The sequence below is a fragment of the Cottoperca gobio genome, chromosome 21, assembly GCF_900634415.1.
Source record: "Cottoperca gobio chromosome 21, fCotGob3.1, whole genome shotgun sequence".
NCBI lineage: Eukaryota > Metazoa > Chordata > Actinopteri > Perciformes > Bovichtidae > Cottoperca > Cottoperca gobio.
The window spans coordinates 20,172,970-20,187,602 of record NC_041375.1 but is presented as its reverse complement, the minus strand read 5'-3'; the positions used below and the strand labels follow the sequence as shown (position 1 = coordinate 20,187,602).

Genomic DNA, 14,633 nt, shown 5'->3' with positions numbered 1-14,633 from the left:
TTAACTCAAATGGGAGCTACTTCTGCATTGAAAAGGTTTAACCACGTGTTACTCGCTATATAAAATACATCTAAGAAAGAAAATACATTTTGTACATTATTAAAAATGTATTTTCTTAAATTAAACACAACCTATTCAACTAATTATAAATTCATGATATATTTGATTAATATAAAGTAATTACCAATTAAATAATTACTGTAGAACTTCAATTCAATTAGTAAAATTTGAGAAATATTCTATTTCGTCAAAGAACAAACCTCTTACAATTTTATATTTATTCCACTATATTTCAAATGGAACATTTCTTGAAAGTAAAGAGAAAATACATATACTTACAGCTAAACACCAAAAAAATGGACACTTTTAGATAACGCTATATTGATTTCCTTTATTGCACACAGAAAAAGCCCCCGGCCCTAGATATTGCAATATCTACTTTCATGTTACACACAAGAGTCCCCTTAAAGGCTGCAGACTTAAGAGAATATCAGAAGAGCTATCTCTAATTTATGAAAAGGGGTAGATACAGAGACAGCACTCACAAAGTCAATCACACAGTTACAGCTAGCTGCAAGTGCATTACACTAAAAGGTTATAGTCATAATGTAACTGTCATTTGTCAAAACACCCAGATAAAGCTTTGTCAGCTTGTAAAAACACAAGAACCATGTCACCCAAAACCTATTGATAAACAGCAATCCATTTTTATCTCAAATCCCATGTACTTCATCTTGAGGGAAGGCTTGGGAGAAACTCAGCGCCGCCATTTATCTGTGGAATAAAAAATATATAATTTAAATCATGGGTTTTCAGCAAATATATATATTTAACATAAATATTTTACATTTATGCTTATTTTTTTATTATAATTTTTTTATTTTACCTCTGGTGACCTCAAAGCAGTTCTCACAGTGCACCATGTGTTTGTAGATCCACATGCTGTCACCAGCTTTCATATTACTCAGATTGCCGTTACACACCTCGCACTGCCAAAACACAAACAAACTCTCACATGAGGAACGAGACACAGTCAGGTGTAAGTTAGGTTGAAAGATGCAGGTAATTTCCCGAAACTACAAATACAATTTCACAGAAGACGCTTTAACATGTCACAGTAGGCAAAGCCCAGATGTAAATATTAAAATGGATAATAATAGTGCATAGAGTAATTGAAGTATAAAGCATCTAAATACTTCTTCTACAACAACTGTTTGTTGCTGACTTTAATTGAAAACTAATCTGCTCACTTTAAAGCAGGTAGCGTGGCAGTTGATCTTCATGTCATCCAGGACCATCTTGGCGTCACCAGTGAAAGGCTTATGGCAGTAGCTGCACAGGTCTTTCTCAAGCACCGCCCTGTATGGGACAGAAGTGTTTTACAGTATTAAAAGAATATCATTATACATTCTAAGTTAATTATTTGCCCTTGGAAACAGTAGTTTGGCACAAAAAAAACTCTAGGAAAAAGTATTTTCCCTCTAGCGCCTTCAGCACCAGTTTAATATATATATATATATATATATATATATATATATATATATATATATATATATATATATATATATATATATATAATATGCATCATTTTTTATGTTGCCTGAAGGCCACCGTAGGTTCTCCAACTCGCTTGAAATGGAAGTGGTGAGCGGAGTTATACTTATTTGGTTGCAATCTGCAACCTCACCACTATATGCAACTAAATCCCACACACACTGGTCCTTTAACTTTTCAAGTAGCACCACCATGAAGTCAACATTTCAGTTTGTTCAATACTTTGGGTCGTGACCAAAAACTGGCTTTGATGTATGTGTTTTTGTGCTAATTTGCAAATGTTAGCATGCTGAACTAAGACAGTGAGCATGGCTAACATTATACCTGCTTAGCATCACCATGTTAGCATTGTAACTGTGAGCATGTTAGCATGGTGACATTAGCCTTGAGCTTAAAGCACCACTGTGTCTAAGTACAGCCTCCGCGTGCCGTTAATATGGCTGTAGACTCTTATTATTATTATTTGTGACAAGAAAGAGCATTGTATCACTTTTCCTACCTCTCAGAAGATCCATACACACTCTTAATGGAGGATGAGTAGATTGGATCTGCCGTCACGTCATCTGACCTGCTGTGAGAGTTACACAGATATCAGTTTCCATAAGAGTATTGGTTTAGTCCCATATAATGTTTGTACACTAATTTTAAACCCAGTCATGTTAAAGATCATGAAATACCTGCTGCTCCTGTATGATTTAGTGGTGTAGCTGGTGGGACTGTTGATACTGCTGTACTCATAACTATACAAAGACAAAATAAACCACAGATGAAATGTGAGATTTAAAATATTTCTTACTCACTGTACACACAGAGATACATCTGATTGTATTGGCAGAGACCCTCCTGCAAGGGTTGTGTGTTTAAGCGTGAGAGATATTTATAATAGTCAAATGATTACCTGGGTGTGGTGCTGATGGTGTAGGAGGAGGTGCGGGTGGAGGGAAGATCATCATTGTACGAGCTGTAGCTGTGTGTCAAAGAGGTAAAGGAATGAGTTGGATATGATACTGAACATTGTCATTATTTTCATTGTTTGTTATTTCATTTGTCATAATAAAGCTTTTAATTCTTAACTAATTTAAACTAATGACATTCCCATCAGCCCCACTTTGTGCTCATTGCTAACTAGCACATGTTAGCATGCTAAACATTATACATGTTAGTGTTGTCATTCTGAGCATGTTAGCATGCTGATGTTAGCATTTTGCTCAAAGCACCGTTGCACCAAAGTACAGTAGATAGGTCAACAGTGTTTGTTGATGTGTAAAATGAATAAAAGATACAAATGCCATTATCTCATGCCAAATGTTTTATTTCAGTCATTGTAAATGAAACAAGCTTTTGATTAAATAGTGTTTTTATGTTCATTATAAAATCAGTAGATAGATTAAATCTAAATTATCTATATTTTGGATTTGAAAACTATATTTAATAATCTATCAACACATCACCACCTGATCTGGAGTTGTTTACAGGCGATCATACTGTACATACTGTACTAGCATTTTCTCTTTAATCAGACAATTTTCTTCAGATGGCAACAACCCCCATTTTATCCAACTTTAATAGTCAGCATGTTTACCTGGTGGATCTGTGGTTGGAGGATGGCGATGACAGAGTTGGGCTTTCTATTCTAAATTGCACAAAAGACAATGTCAGAAGAAAGTGGGATAACTATATGCAAATAACCATTGCACTATCTTAATGATTTAAATCCAGCACTCACCCTCTGCTGCTCTCCACTGTGATGATCTCTCTCTTTGTGATGCTGCTGCTGCTGACACAATGACAATGTAGTTATTTCAATGACAGGATAATAAAATGGTTGTGTGTTTTGTGAAAAGTTATTCACTGAGGCATCTCACCTGACAGGAGAAGACAGACTGGATGTAGAGGTAATGGATCTAGGCAGGAGGGTGCCATACAGGTCATCCTCGGGCCTGTGAAGACAGCAATGTCATTAATATATGGCAATTATGAGAGAAATCTTTTTCATTCATTCATTAAAAAATATATCTTACGTAGCTGAATTCCTTGTTGTGGTAATAGTTTTAGTGTCATGTCTGGGGAAAAAAACAAAATAAGACAAATTATTTGTATCTGACTTCCTGGTATTTAATATCTGTGTCACTGTATAAAAGTTCTCGTGCAGTAACTTACACATCACTGCTGCTTCTCACTGTCACATACTCAGTACTGGAGATAGTTGTTTTGCTGTAAAGAGAAAAATATACCTCATTACAATATATAATTATTGCTTTCTTGGACGTATTATTAATGTAATTTATTTTCTAGGCTTGTTGAATAAAACAATAATCACCTGTCTGTGGGGGAGAAATCATCCTTGATCTTTGAGGGGATGAGTGTGCCGAAAAGCTTGTCCTCCGCACTGCACAGAAATACAGGTGAACTTATAAATGATGTAAACATGTAAGCGTATTAAATTGAGTAAATGTAAATTTAAAAAACAACACTATTGGTAGGATAAAATTACTTAAAAAGTCATTATTATATCTATCCATTGTTATCCTCTAAAGGCACAACGACACACTGAAGGGGGCTCCAGGCATTGCAAGACCACACTGTACAATCACACACTATTCACACGCCTACAGGCCATCTGGGCCTCCAATTAGCCTTCATGTCTCTAGAGGTGGAGCTGAACATTCATTATGTATAGGCTCAGTGATATCACAGTACAAAGAGGATTTACTTATTGAAGTCATAGTTTGAAAGGACAAGGCCAACATTAGTCTATATACTTTACATTTTGTCAACAAATACCATGAAACTAAGTATTGTATGACTTACCTTATCTGTGGCACTCAACCCCCAGCCCATTGATTCCTATTCAAATGTCTCAGTTTCCTTAATCGGGTGGGCACTGTAGTTTTAGCTACGTTACTCAAATAGGAGTATGGTGCATTTGTTGGGGACTATTTTCAGTGGCGGATTTACACACATTTGAGGATTTTGTCATATAACTTGAATATAACGTCACCAAAATGGTACACAGCCTCCCCTGTACACAGTATGCGATAAGACTCACTCAGTGTCAGTGCTGCTTTTCACTGTCACAGCCTCAATGGTGGAGACAGTTGTTTTGCTGTGAAGGAAAAAAAACAAGTCGGTATATCATTTCTGTTGGCTTGGCGTCATGATCAATAATCTTTCAAGGCTTGTTGCATTAAAATGTCACCTGTCTGTGGGGGAGAAATCACCCTTTATCGACGAGGGGATGAGCGTGTCGAAAAGGTTGTCCTCCGCACTGCACAGAAATACAGTTTAAGTTGTAAGTGATGTATACATTTAAATTGCATTGTGATATAATAATATGTTTTTTATGAATGTCCGATATCTGCCAACATCTTACTCATTTCTGCTGACAGTTCTTTCAGTCACTTTGGTTGTTCTGGTAGGTGAGTAGCCTGCGTACTGAGGTCTGTGTGAAAAGATGTTACATACTGTAAGTACAATTGTCAGGTTTGTACTTTGCTTATGTATTTACATTTTTACACATTTTATACTTCTTCCTCTCAATGTAAAAGATATTGTACTTTTTACATTTATCTGATAAAATAATAGAGAATAATGAATGTAAATATATGTAGCAGACGATACTTCAGTACTTTTACAGACATTTTATATTCAGAAGTTTGTTTTTGTATTGGAGTATTTTTACATTATTGTACTTTTACTTTTACTTAAATAAATAATCTGAGTATTTCTTCCACCACTGATTATATAGAAGTATATTTTTACTCTTTGCTTGAAGACTTGACCCGCTCAGCGAACCTCTCAGTCATGGTGGGACTTTTAATCCCAGGGGATCTGCAAGAAAAAACTCAGTTGTGATTAAACTGACACAGACTCAGTGTGTGCTCAGATGATATTAATATTGTTGTATTGTCTACCTAAGACTCTGGGTGGTAGTGGTGGTGGTCTCAGTGGTTTTGCCATCCTTGGAGACCGAGGAGGTTCTGGTACTAAAGAAGGAGTAATACAATATAAATTAACATTTTTTAAATAAAATACATCGTTTTTGTTCCTTTTTTTAGTTTCTTTTGCAAGTATTAGTACCTTGTTTTCGGGAACTCTGTCACAGTAGTCTTGGATGTGGTAGTTCTGTTGTGAGACGATAAATACAAAATTACACATTGTATTTATTGTTTTTTTATTTGTGTGTAATAGACTGGAGCTTTACATACGTAGTGGGAGACTTCAGGGATGAGTATGTGCTGCAACAAAGAGGCAGATTGTTTAGATGATTTGGTAAAGAAAAAAAAGATTTAAAAAAAAGCAAGATATTGTACATTAGTTGTGTTATTATTGTAATGTACCTTCTGGTGTAGGAGGATGTAGTCTTGCTGGAAGGGAGGGTACTGCTGGTAGAAGAAAAGGATCGTTAGGCCAAAGTTCTGGTTAAAGCTACTGAAAGTTTCATGACTAGGACGAAGAATTGAAGCAAAAAAGTATCACGCAAAATTGTCACAGTACTGCACAGTGTATCGACAGAGGAAAAAAACTATAATACTGTAAAAATACTGTACCGACCTGCTGCTCAGATCATCCTGACTTCCGCCGAATCTGCAATGACAAAAATCCAAATCAAAGCTTCTGCTCATTCACATGTTTATGAAAAACATTTGAGCATCAGAATAATAAAACGATACCACAGTGTTTACTAAAATCATACCTCTTGCTGAGAGCCTGCACAGATGACGATGATGATGATTTTCTTGTGGTTGTAGTGGTTTTTATTTCTCCACCCTCTGAACTATGAGCAAAAAACAATGAAGTAAAAGGATTTACATTACACCCAGGTGCCACTGTAAATGATAGTTTCCCATTAATTTGTCCTTTAGTTGAATAAAAGTTGAAATGTTTGTTTTACCTCACAGTTTCATCGGTTTTGACCTGGCTTAGAACACTTTTGCCAAAGTTTGGGTCTCGGCTGAAGGAGGAAACAAAGAAACAAATTAATTCATTCATACTATCAGTACTAAGACTAACACTAACACTATGTCTGGAATGTCCATTCCAGACATAGTGTTGCGTCATCTCTAGGCTTTCTTGTTTTTTAAAGGAAGGTAAACTGAGATATGAACTACAAGTCACACCCAACAGTTATGACGTTTCCTAGATGTATGTGGTTTTTCCAGTGTTGAATATTTTATCTGTGTTTCAGCCATTATGTCCACATGACTTACTCGACATCTTCATCCTCATCATCCAATTTTTTGATCCAGCTGTTGTCTTTCAGGAGACTGGCTGCAAACACAAGACAAGGAAGACTTGAGTGTCTCCAGCTCAAATATTCAAAGCAGTTACACATATTTTGAGCAGGTAAAGACTTCATTTATTGCAGATATTAACTACATTACATTACATTATTACAATTAGTTAAATGTTTTTGGAAAATGAGAAAAGCTGATGTGTGAACAGTTATGATTTTAGTTTTATACTTGATTAGTTTTTTTTACTCTTACAAATGTCTTTACAAATATGATACATTGTGCATTTTTATATTGTGACAAATTGCATGTCCTAGAATACATTTCAGGATTTAAATATTTATATTACACATGTTTAGAGAGCTTAGGGCTAAATAATAATGAAAAGAATAAAAGATGAAATAAGAATTAGAGATTAAATACAAAATAAAGGAAATCACCTCAAAGATAAAAAGATAAATAAACAACAAGTATTATAAAATGTTATAAACATAATTTTGAATATTGATTTTGTCATTTTATTATTTGATATTTCTCAATACTTACGAGTCTTGTAATTCGAAGACCTGCTCATTTTGTAACTTCACCTGTAAGTGTGGAAGAACAACATGGAATTCACCACACAATGAAACGACACATACATTAGCCACTAGGTGGTGCTGTGGGCTGAGACCTCTCACATACAGTGCTGGAAGTTTCACCTGAAACACTACACAAGCTCACAAATCAATGTTGTAATATTCAGCATGGCATTGTTCTCATCAGATTCTTGTCTTGAACTGGTCATGCTGTTTGTCACTGTGCTTATTTTCTGCTCAACCCCAGACTCACTGATTAAGCCCTAAACTGGTTTGTCTTGAACTGTACCCACATTACGACACACCCACCCTCCATGACACACCTTCTCCAAACACACTATTGTCAGCAAAACAGAGGGGCGTACCGGTGACATGCCATTAGCTTTTGATGATAAAGACCATGCCCTTTTGACTTATTCGCACCGGCTCAAATATTTCTATATCAGGAAGCTTAAGGCAGATATCTACAGCTGTGAGGGAAGTTATATCTGATGAGTGCTATTGTCCAAATAAAGTGTGTTTAGTGTTGGGTTTCTCTATATTATATTATATTATTTTGGCATGTGTGAAGTTGTTTGATAGCTCCATGTTACTTGGAGCTTATTGAACTGTCAAAATCAATAAATGCTGAAGAATTTTACAATAGATTAAGTAGAATCTCTTCACTTTTTAGAGCCTTGTAAAACAGGAAAATGCACCACTTTGCTCTTGAAGATTACACAGTAATAATCCAACATGTACTGTCCTATAACACACTGGTTCTGAAATCTCTTCTGATTTGTATTTCTACAGGATGCTTTAGATATTTTGTTACTATATAATATTGTCTCGCGGATCAGATCTCATGTCTTAAAGTAGTTTGGCAGCGTGGACTGAAAACTCTCTCAAGACAGAACATGTCTGTTCCAACTGTACAGGTAAGCACTATACACAAATGCAAATCATTCATGTTTGCTAAGCACTATCAGTATCTAGGTAAAAGGTTCATGTTAAGCAATAAGAGTTAACAAGAGTTAACATCATTGAAATCCTAGCGTGTGTGTGTGTGTGTGTGTGTGTGTGTGTGCGATGTATCCCTATAATGAACCAATAGACATACATTTGACTGCTTGACATGGTTTACAATATGTTTTTACTTCTATTTTCCCAGAACCATTACACCTGTGTGTCAAACATCTGGTCTCAAAGAACTCATAAAACCATTATTCTTTTCTTCTAAGCACATTTATTTTTTCTTCTAAGTCTAAAATATCATTGCACGAAAATATTAGTGTAAACTGGCAACTGACAAAAGATTTATAAAGAGACAAGGTACGTACCTCAACAGATGGCAACTTTGACTGGTTGTACAGACAACGTAAGCTCTCACTATATCTCAGGTCTTTACACCTGTCTGTTACTCTGCAGTTTGCGATCCCACCCTTGTCATTCCTTCTGCTTTTAATCCATAAGGGAGGAGATTCCAAGGCCACGCAAGGGTGTGGCTTCCGAAAACAATAAAAGAATTCTCTCTCTCTCTCAATCCAGATTTTTCTCTTTCTGTCATCACCATTTACACCACAATAATTGTTCTGTCTTTAGGCTGAACACAATTGGGTGGAGTGCTGAAGGACCTGACATTCAACTTAGATGTCAAGGAAGCAGAACTGCAATGTGGGTGTGGAAGTGTGTGCCTCTTTGACCTTCAATAACCATGAATGGAATATAATTAACACTATTAAATAGTAGTCTCCTATTTTAAAGGTTTTATACATATTCACTGTGTAGAACTATAATATATTGGCCCAGATATATGAGTGATCTGCCACTTTGAACTTTAAACTGAGAACCCCCCCCTCCCTCAGCAAAGTATTACCCTGCATTATGACTGTGTATCTTTTTAAATCAAAGTCTGGTTGACGGTGGACTTTGCACTTTACACTTGTTTTGTAATACAAGTACTGTAAGGAAAGGTGGTTTCAACTTGGTTTTCAGTTTCAGGTTATAGGATTAAAAGAACTTAAACTTTGAATGAAACTTCATGGCATTTTGTATAATATATAATAATATAAATTAAGACCAAACCATCTGTAGTGCCATCCAAAGGAAAGTACTTGTGTTGCTTCATGACAGTAATGGATGTTTAGGGTTCCCTGATACATATAAGTCCAAAGTCATCAGGAGTGCACATCAAACGTAAGTGACAACCAGACTTTAACTATAAATGTCATGTTGTCTGTGACTTGAGAGCTTCATTATTGGGTGTGCCGTGTTTTGATTGATTAAAGGTATGAGAGATGCATAGCATGCAGGGGTGTGACAACAAGATACTGAGGTGAACCGCTCCTAGTCACTTGACAGCACAAAAGGAATGCAGACTACTCTGTAATGATCAAAGTAGGCTAAATGTCATCAGGAAGAAAGAAATCTTAACAGAAAGACATTATCTGTATGAACAAGCTGGACTGAATATCATATTTTAAAGGATTCACAATAAAATCTCTTCACTTTAACTGAAATAGCAACATACTACAGCTAATTTAAGGAATATAGACAAACTAACAAACAAAATAAGTAACAAAATAACTACAATTAAACTCAAATTTCGCATGTTGGTATCATTGTCATTAGGAAACCGCTGGAAAGTCCTACAAATAATTAATGCAGTCAATATTTAATTTCTTGCCCTATTTATGGATGCATAAATTCAAGTGGGAAGGACTGACACTAGGTAGCGCTACAGCTATAATGATGGAAATGACAACTCTGGTTGTGCAACTATTAAAATAGAAAAATATAACAAGTTGCTCAAGGCAATACTGAGTAATGATCACGTTACACCCAGTTAGTCAAGACAGCAAAAATGAGTGCAACCTGTTGTATTATGGTGACTGAAAGCGATACAAGTAAATATATGAAAGTCAAAACACTACAAAAAAAGCTTAGAGCTTTAAAAAGTATGTGTATCTCATTCCCACCGACAAACACCAACAGACACAACAATTCTGCATTTAGTTACGAACATCATCACTCCAATATTTCTGAACTTAAGCACATTCGGAGTTATTGTGTAAACACAACTGATGACACACACTTACATACTGTAATTACTATGATTTTTTTTTATCCCAGTCCCACTTCCTGGATGAGTGTACAACTGGATTTCATCTTGCTTTCATTCATGCTTGTGACACTCATGCCTGAACTATGACTTAATCTTGGCCTAGATATCCCACCCCTCCTCGCTCCATTTGTCTTAACAGGAAAGAGCTGAGACAACCAGGGGTTAAACGAGAAGCCTCTAAATGTGACTGAATCTTCAGGCTACACAATTACACGCCACATTTTTTTGTAACGCTCTATCTAAAAACCACTAAGAAAGGGGGGCTAACAAATGTCAGCAGTTTGTGATCTACAATTGACCTTTACAATACACTTCAACTGAGCTGCTTTTCAGTGCATTACTTCATACTGAAATCCTAATAGGACAATTCCTCAGTTTTATGATAGTAAAGAGCTTGCGTTATAAGTCAGTTGTCATCACTGATACATGCTGGCACTCTGATACTGTGCTTGATGATCTCTGAATGCTTCCTGGGTTGCTATGAGAAGAGACTGTAGACCGACCCCTCTCTTGTCATTGGGCCGTTGCAAAACCTGGCAGCCAATAAAAACACCACTTGGACCTGTGTAAATCTCTCTCTATTTCTCTCTACCTCTCTCTCAAAAATTTGCATGCACATCCACATGTACATACATCAAAAAAAAAAAAAAAGACAATACATTGAACTTTGACATCAGGTATTATTCAGTAGAATGCAAATCTACTTGCTACATGCATTTTCACACATGTACTCAGTCAGGCATACCTGCAACTGACATATCATGTACATCTCTGTGAAGTATGCACTGCCAGCACGTAGCTTCAGCGTCCACCTTTGCAGTGTGTTTTAGCCTTTATTGCCATTTTGACTGATGTTACCCAACACATTGTCTCCCAGTTTCCCCCCATCCATGTATATTAATAAAAAAAGGCATATTTTGCTGTGGTTTGATATGTATTGCATGTAGGCTGTAGCTGGTGCCTGCTCAGTGAAGAAGACCACTGCTCCACTAAGATTTAATCAATGGATGACTGCAAACCTTGTGCAACCATTGACTGTATATAAAGATATTTCTATATATACAGTCGGGGAGTCAAACTAATGAGCTGTTTAAGAAGGCATGTCTGAGATCAAATGCCAATATTGTATAGTTACGCAATGGTCACTAGAGAGGGAAGTACAATATAGTGAATAGGGTCCCAGCTGCTTATGTAACAGTAGTACATTGATTGTAAATGGTAATAGCAGAGAACAAATTATGAGCTATGGAGTCAAAGCACTCTTGACACAATGCAACACTGTTTTTAAAGATCAAACAGGAGCTTCAGTGTTTTTATGCTTTTTTAAATGTTATTTGAATGTGCCAATTTTAGATCTAACTGGGAGGGGCCCTGTATAGACTTCTGCAAATTAAATGTCCAGCTTCCAACTGTGCTCACAGTGCAAGATAGCCTATATAGTTATATCTTCTGTCTATCATGCTATATTTCACATTAACGATTGTCGATTTTTTATTATTAACTATGCATTAGAATATGTATGTACAGGGAGATAATTGTTTAAAAAAAATGACTGATAGCATCGCCCGGTTATGGTCGTATGAAAATGTCCCGGCATGCTAGCGACGCAACACTCAGCCAGGGAGGGGAGGGATGATGGAGCTAAGATGGCAGACCAACTGAGGGTGCTGCCTCTCTGGGGTCAAGAAATATTCAAGGAACGAATGAAACCGAAACACGACAAGGCGGTTTTTGGAAACTAACGTTGTCTGCTATTCTACAAGAAAATTGATTATGGCTTGAGAAGAGATATTTTCGGGAGACAAGCACCGTGTTGACGTTGTGGCCGGGATCAGAAGACCGTAGTTGCACCACCAGATTGGCTACAATTTGCGTTTACAATAACTGGGGACCTTGGATGCTAATTGTGGTATTTCCGCAACTTGGAATGGACAAATAATGTGACGTGTGGCGGATTTAATGACAAGTGGATTGCATCTGATGGCTAAATATTCTCTAGCTGTGATATCTTTTGTGTGATATATGCATTGTTCTCCAAAACGATGATGTGTGCTGCTGCGGCAGCAGCCGCCGGTGGAGGGATTCTGCCCTCCTCATCGCCGTCGATGGGGCTGGGTGTCAGGGTCATTACTGGAGCAGGAGCCGAGCTCTCCACCATCGGTTCGGGAATGGGTTCTTGTCCGACACCCGGAACCCAGTCGGATTGTCGGACTCGGTACCAGCTTTTACTCTCAGGGCGAGCTTTGGCCGAAAGATACAGACGGATTTATACCACAGCTATCAATGATAAAGAGCAAGGGATAAATCAAGGAAGGTGAGTGGTTAACGTAAAATAAAGATATCGCAGAGGCTGGTCTGTCATTTGTGGGGCTAACTGAGCTAACTACCGTAAGCTAACATTAACCCTTGCTTAGCGGAACGTCAGTTAACACCAGCTACACCTAAGTTAATTGTTATGTCTGACTCTTGAGCTAGGCAGACTGTAGTCATACAAATCATTGTTTTAACTACAAACAGCATGCCAGAAACTCCAGAATGTGGGTGCTCCCTCTTGAAGTAGTCGTCTTGCTAGGTAGCATTTTGGCTTTGACTTCCCTAGCTTATCGGAGCCAGCTAAGCTAACGTTAGTTCACCCTTGCTCAAGGGATTTGCACCCCGTGTGCTCTGGGTATTGTAATTTCGGTAGACATTAACACAATGTCACTGACATAAAATCCCTACCCACTTGGGCCATACAGTCTCGAAGAAGTGCACTGTCGGCTTTGAGTATCCAAAACAAGCTAGCTGGCTAACGTTAACTGTCATAACAGCAATTTGTTTTGAGCAATATAGCCGTTACACACCTAAACGTAAACAAACGTACAGCTCGAGTTATACTTAAATTATTGGTTAAACACTTTTAAACAATCACTGCTTGAGCTGTCACCATAATTTACGTTTCTTAATCATTTTTAATATAATTTGATATAGTGAGCTGTGTGGATCTAGGCCCAACGGCGTCACTGTTTCGATTGCTAGCTAACGTTTGACGTTACTAACGTTGAGGAGCATCAGCCCTTCCCCAGGTTATTTTAACGTAAATCCAACGATTTATTTTTAAATCTCAGGACATGCATAATAAATACAGTATATGGCTCCCACACACAAAATGGCATAACATGTTAGACATGTATGGGTGAGGAGGATGAACTCATTTGCTTTTCTGGCATAAACGGGTAATACAGTTACGTCATTCAGTCTGTCAGGTTGTAGACAGAGTAGCTGGATCATTTCAGCATCCTCCCTCACAAACTGAATTGTCCCCCCCCCCCCCCCCACGAAGTATCTAACGTCATACTGTTTTCATAACCATCTTCTCCTGAATGCATAGCTCTATACAGATGTTTATCCTTGATGTTATTTTGAACTACCACCCTGTCTGACAACAATCCTTCTTTATTTATCTGATGGTGAAATATGTTGCCTGTACATACAGTGCAGATTGTACTCCGAGGGATACATACCTCTTTTAGGGAACTGTTTCAGAAGCCCCTTAAAGCATGAACAATATTCTTTTCTCTATTGAGGATTTGTTGATATTAACCTACTATTGTAAACATCAGATGGATATTTTTGTCAGCCTGGTTTTGGTTTGGTATTTTGTGCAAACTGTCACTGTGTGATCAAATGGTTTTACAATTTGAAGCTACTGTATGATGACAAGCCGTTAGAAATCAATATTCAGCTGCACTATTGAGTAATGGAATTAAACTACATTTGTTTCTCCATATTCCAACCCTGACGAGATGCATTGCTTTTCTGTATTTAGTAATGATGAATAATGATTACTAATTCATGCACTGCCTTTTCTTTTTTAGTAGTAATGTTATTCTATTTTGGTCCCTAGTCATCGGCAGCCTAATTTGTAAGTGATTATTTTTCATAAAGCCCTGCAAAACACAGATTTCATTGAGAGTTCAAAAGCATCAAAATATGAATTTTTTGAGAAACCAAACTTGCTCTTGTTTTGGGGCTTTGTCAAGATGAGTGACATTGAATGTTGTGACACCTGCTACACAAGTCTGATAGTTAAGAAGGGTGTACTACTCTTTGAACAACGCAATTACTTTGAAGGGGAGGTTACCATGAAAGACACCAGGAATGGATTCAATATTTTAACAGCTA

At 37.1% G+C, this 14,633-nt stretch overlaps 2 protein-coding genes across 9 annotated transcripts in view; one reads left to right on the top strand and one right to left on the bottom strand.

The window, feature by feature from the left end:
* Window positions 1–404: 404 nt before the first annotated feature.
* Window positions 405–7,364, bottom strand: scel (sciellin). Of its 2 annotated transcripts, none has more exons than XM_029459467.1 (25): window positions 7,335–7,364; window positions 6,765–6,825; window positions 6,449–6,508; window positions 6,251–6,331; window positions 6,109–6,141; window positions 5,895–5,939; window positions 5,763–5,792; window positions 5,635–5,679; window positions 5,469–5,540; window positions 5,317–5,385; window positions 4,928–4,996; window positions 4,754–4,822; window positions 4,604–4,660; window positions 3,875–3,943; window positions 3,715–3,768; window positions 3,576–3,617; window positions 3,420–3,494; window positions 3,281–3,331; window positions 3,137–3,187; window positions 2,453–2,521; window positions 2,232–2,294; window positions 2,054–2,125; window positions 1,251–1,359; window positions 887–989; window positions 405–774 (listed from the first exon to the last, which is right to left on the bottom strand). In XM_029459467.1, the coding sequence occupies exons 1-25, from the start codon at window positions 7,360–7,362 to the stop codon at window positions 758–760; spliced, it is 1,494 nt and encodes a 497-aa protein (XP_029315327.1). In that variant the 5' UTR covers window positions 7,363–7,364; the 3' UTR covers window positions 405–757. The 2 variants fall into 2 exon arrangements, with proteins under 2 accessions (XP_029315327.1, XP_029315328.1); XM_029459468.1 differs by having other exon boundaries at window positions 3,281–3,328.
* Window positions 7,365–12,120: 4,756 nt separating this feature from the next.
* mycbp2 (MYC binding protein 2) overlaps window positions 12,121–14,633 on the top strand; it is a 61,600-nt gene continuing 59,087 nt past the window's right edge. For 6 of the 7 annotated variants that reach the window (XM_029459491.1, XM_029459495.1, XM_029459494.1 and 3 more), the window contains exon 1: window positions 12,122–12,783. In XM_029459491.1, the coding sequence (XP_029315351.1) occupies window positions 12,512–12,783 (272 nt within the window). In that variant the 5' untranslated portion in view covers window positions 12,122–12,511. Of the gene's footprint in view, window positions 12,784–14,633 lie in introns of all 7 variants that reach the window. The other variant, XM_029459489.1, reaches the window with a different exon arrangement.

What these genes read in the sequence shown, in the direction of transcription:
- scel (XM_029459467.1), bottom strand. Translation starts at nt 7,362, where the DNA reads ATGAGCAGGTCTTCGAATTACAAGACTC. An exon ending in ACAGAGTTCCCGAAAACAAG is followed by an intron (nt 5,541 to 5,634) that starts GTACTAATACTT and finishes CTCCTTCTTTAG; the next exon opens with TACCAGAACCTCCTCGGTCT. An exon ending in ACTACCACCCAGAGTCTTAG is followed by an intron (nt 5,386 to 5,468) that starts GTAGACAATACA and finishes TTTTTCTTGCAG; the next exon opens with ATCCCCTGGGATTAAAAGTC.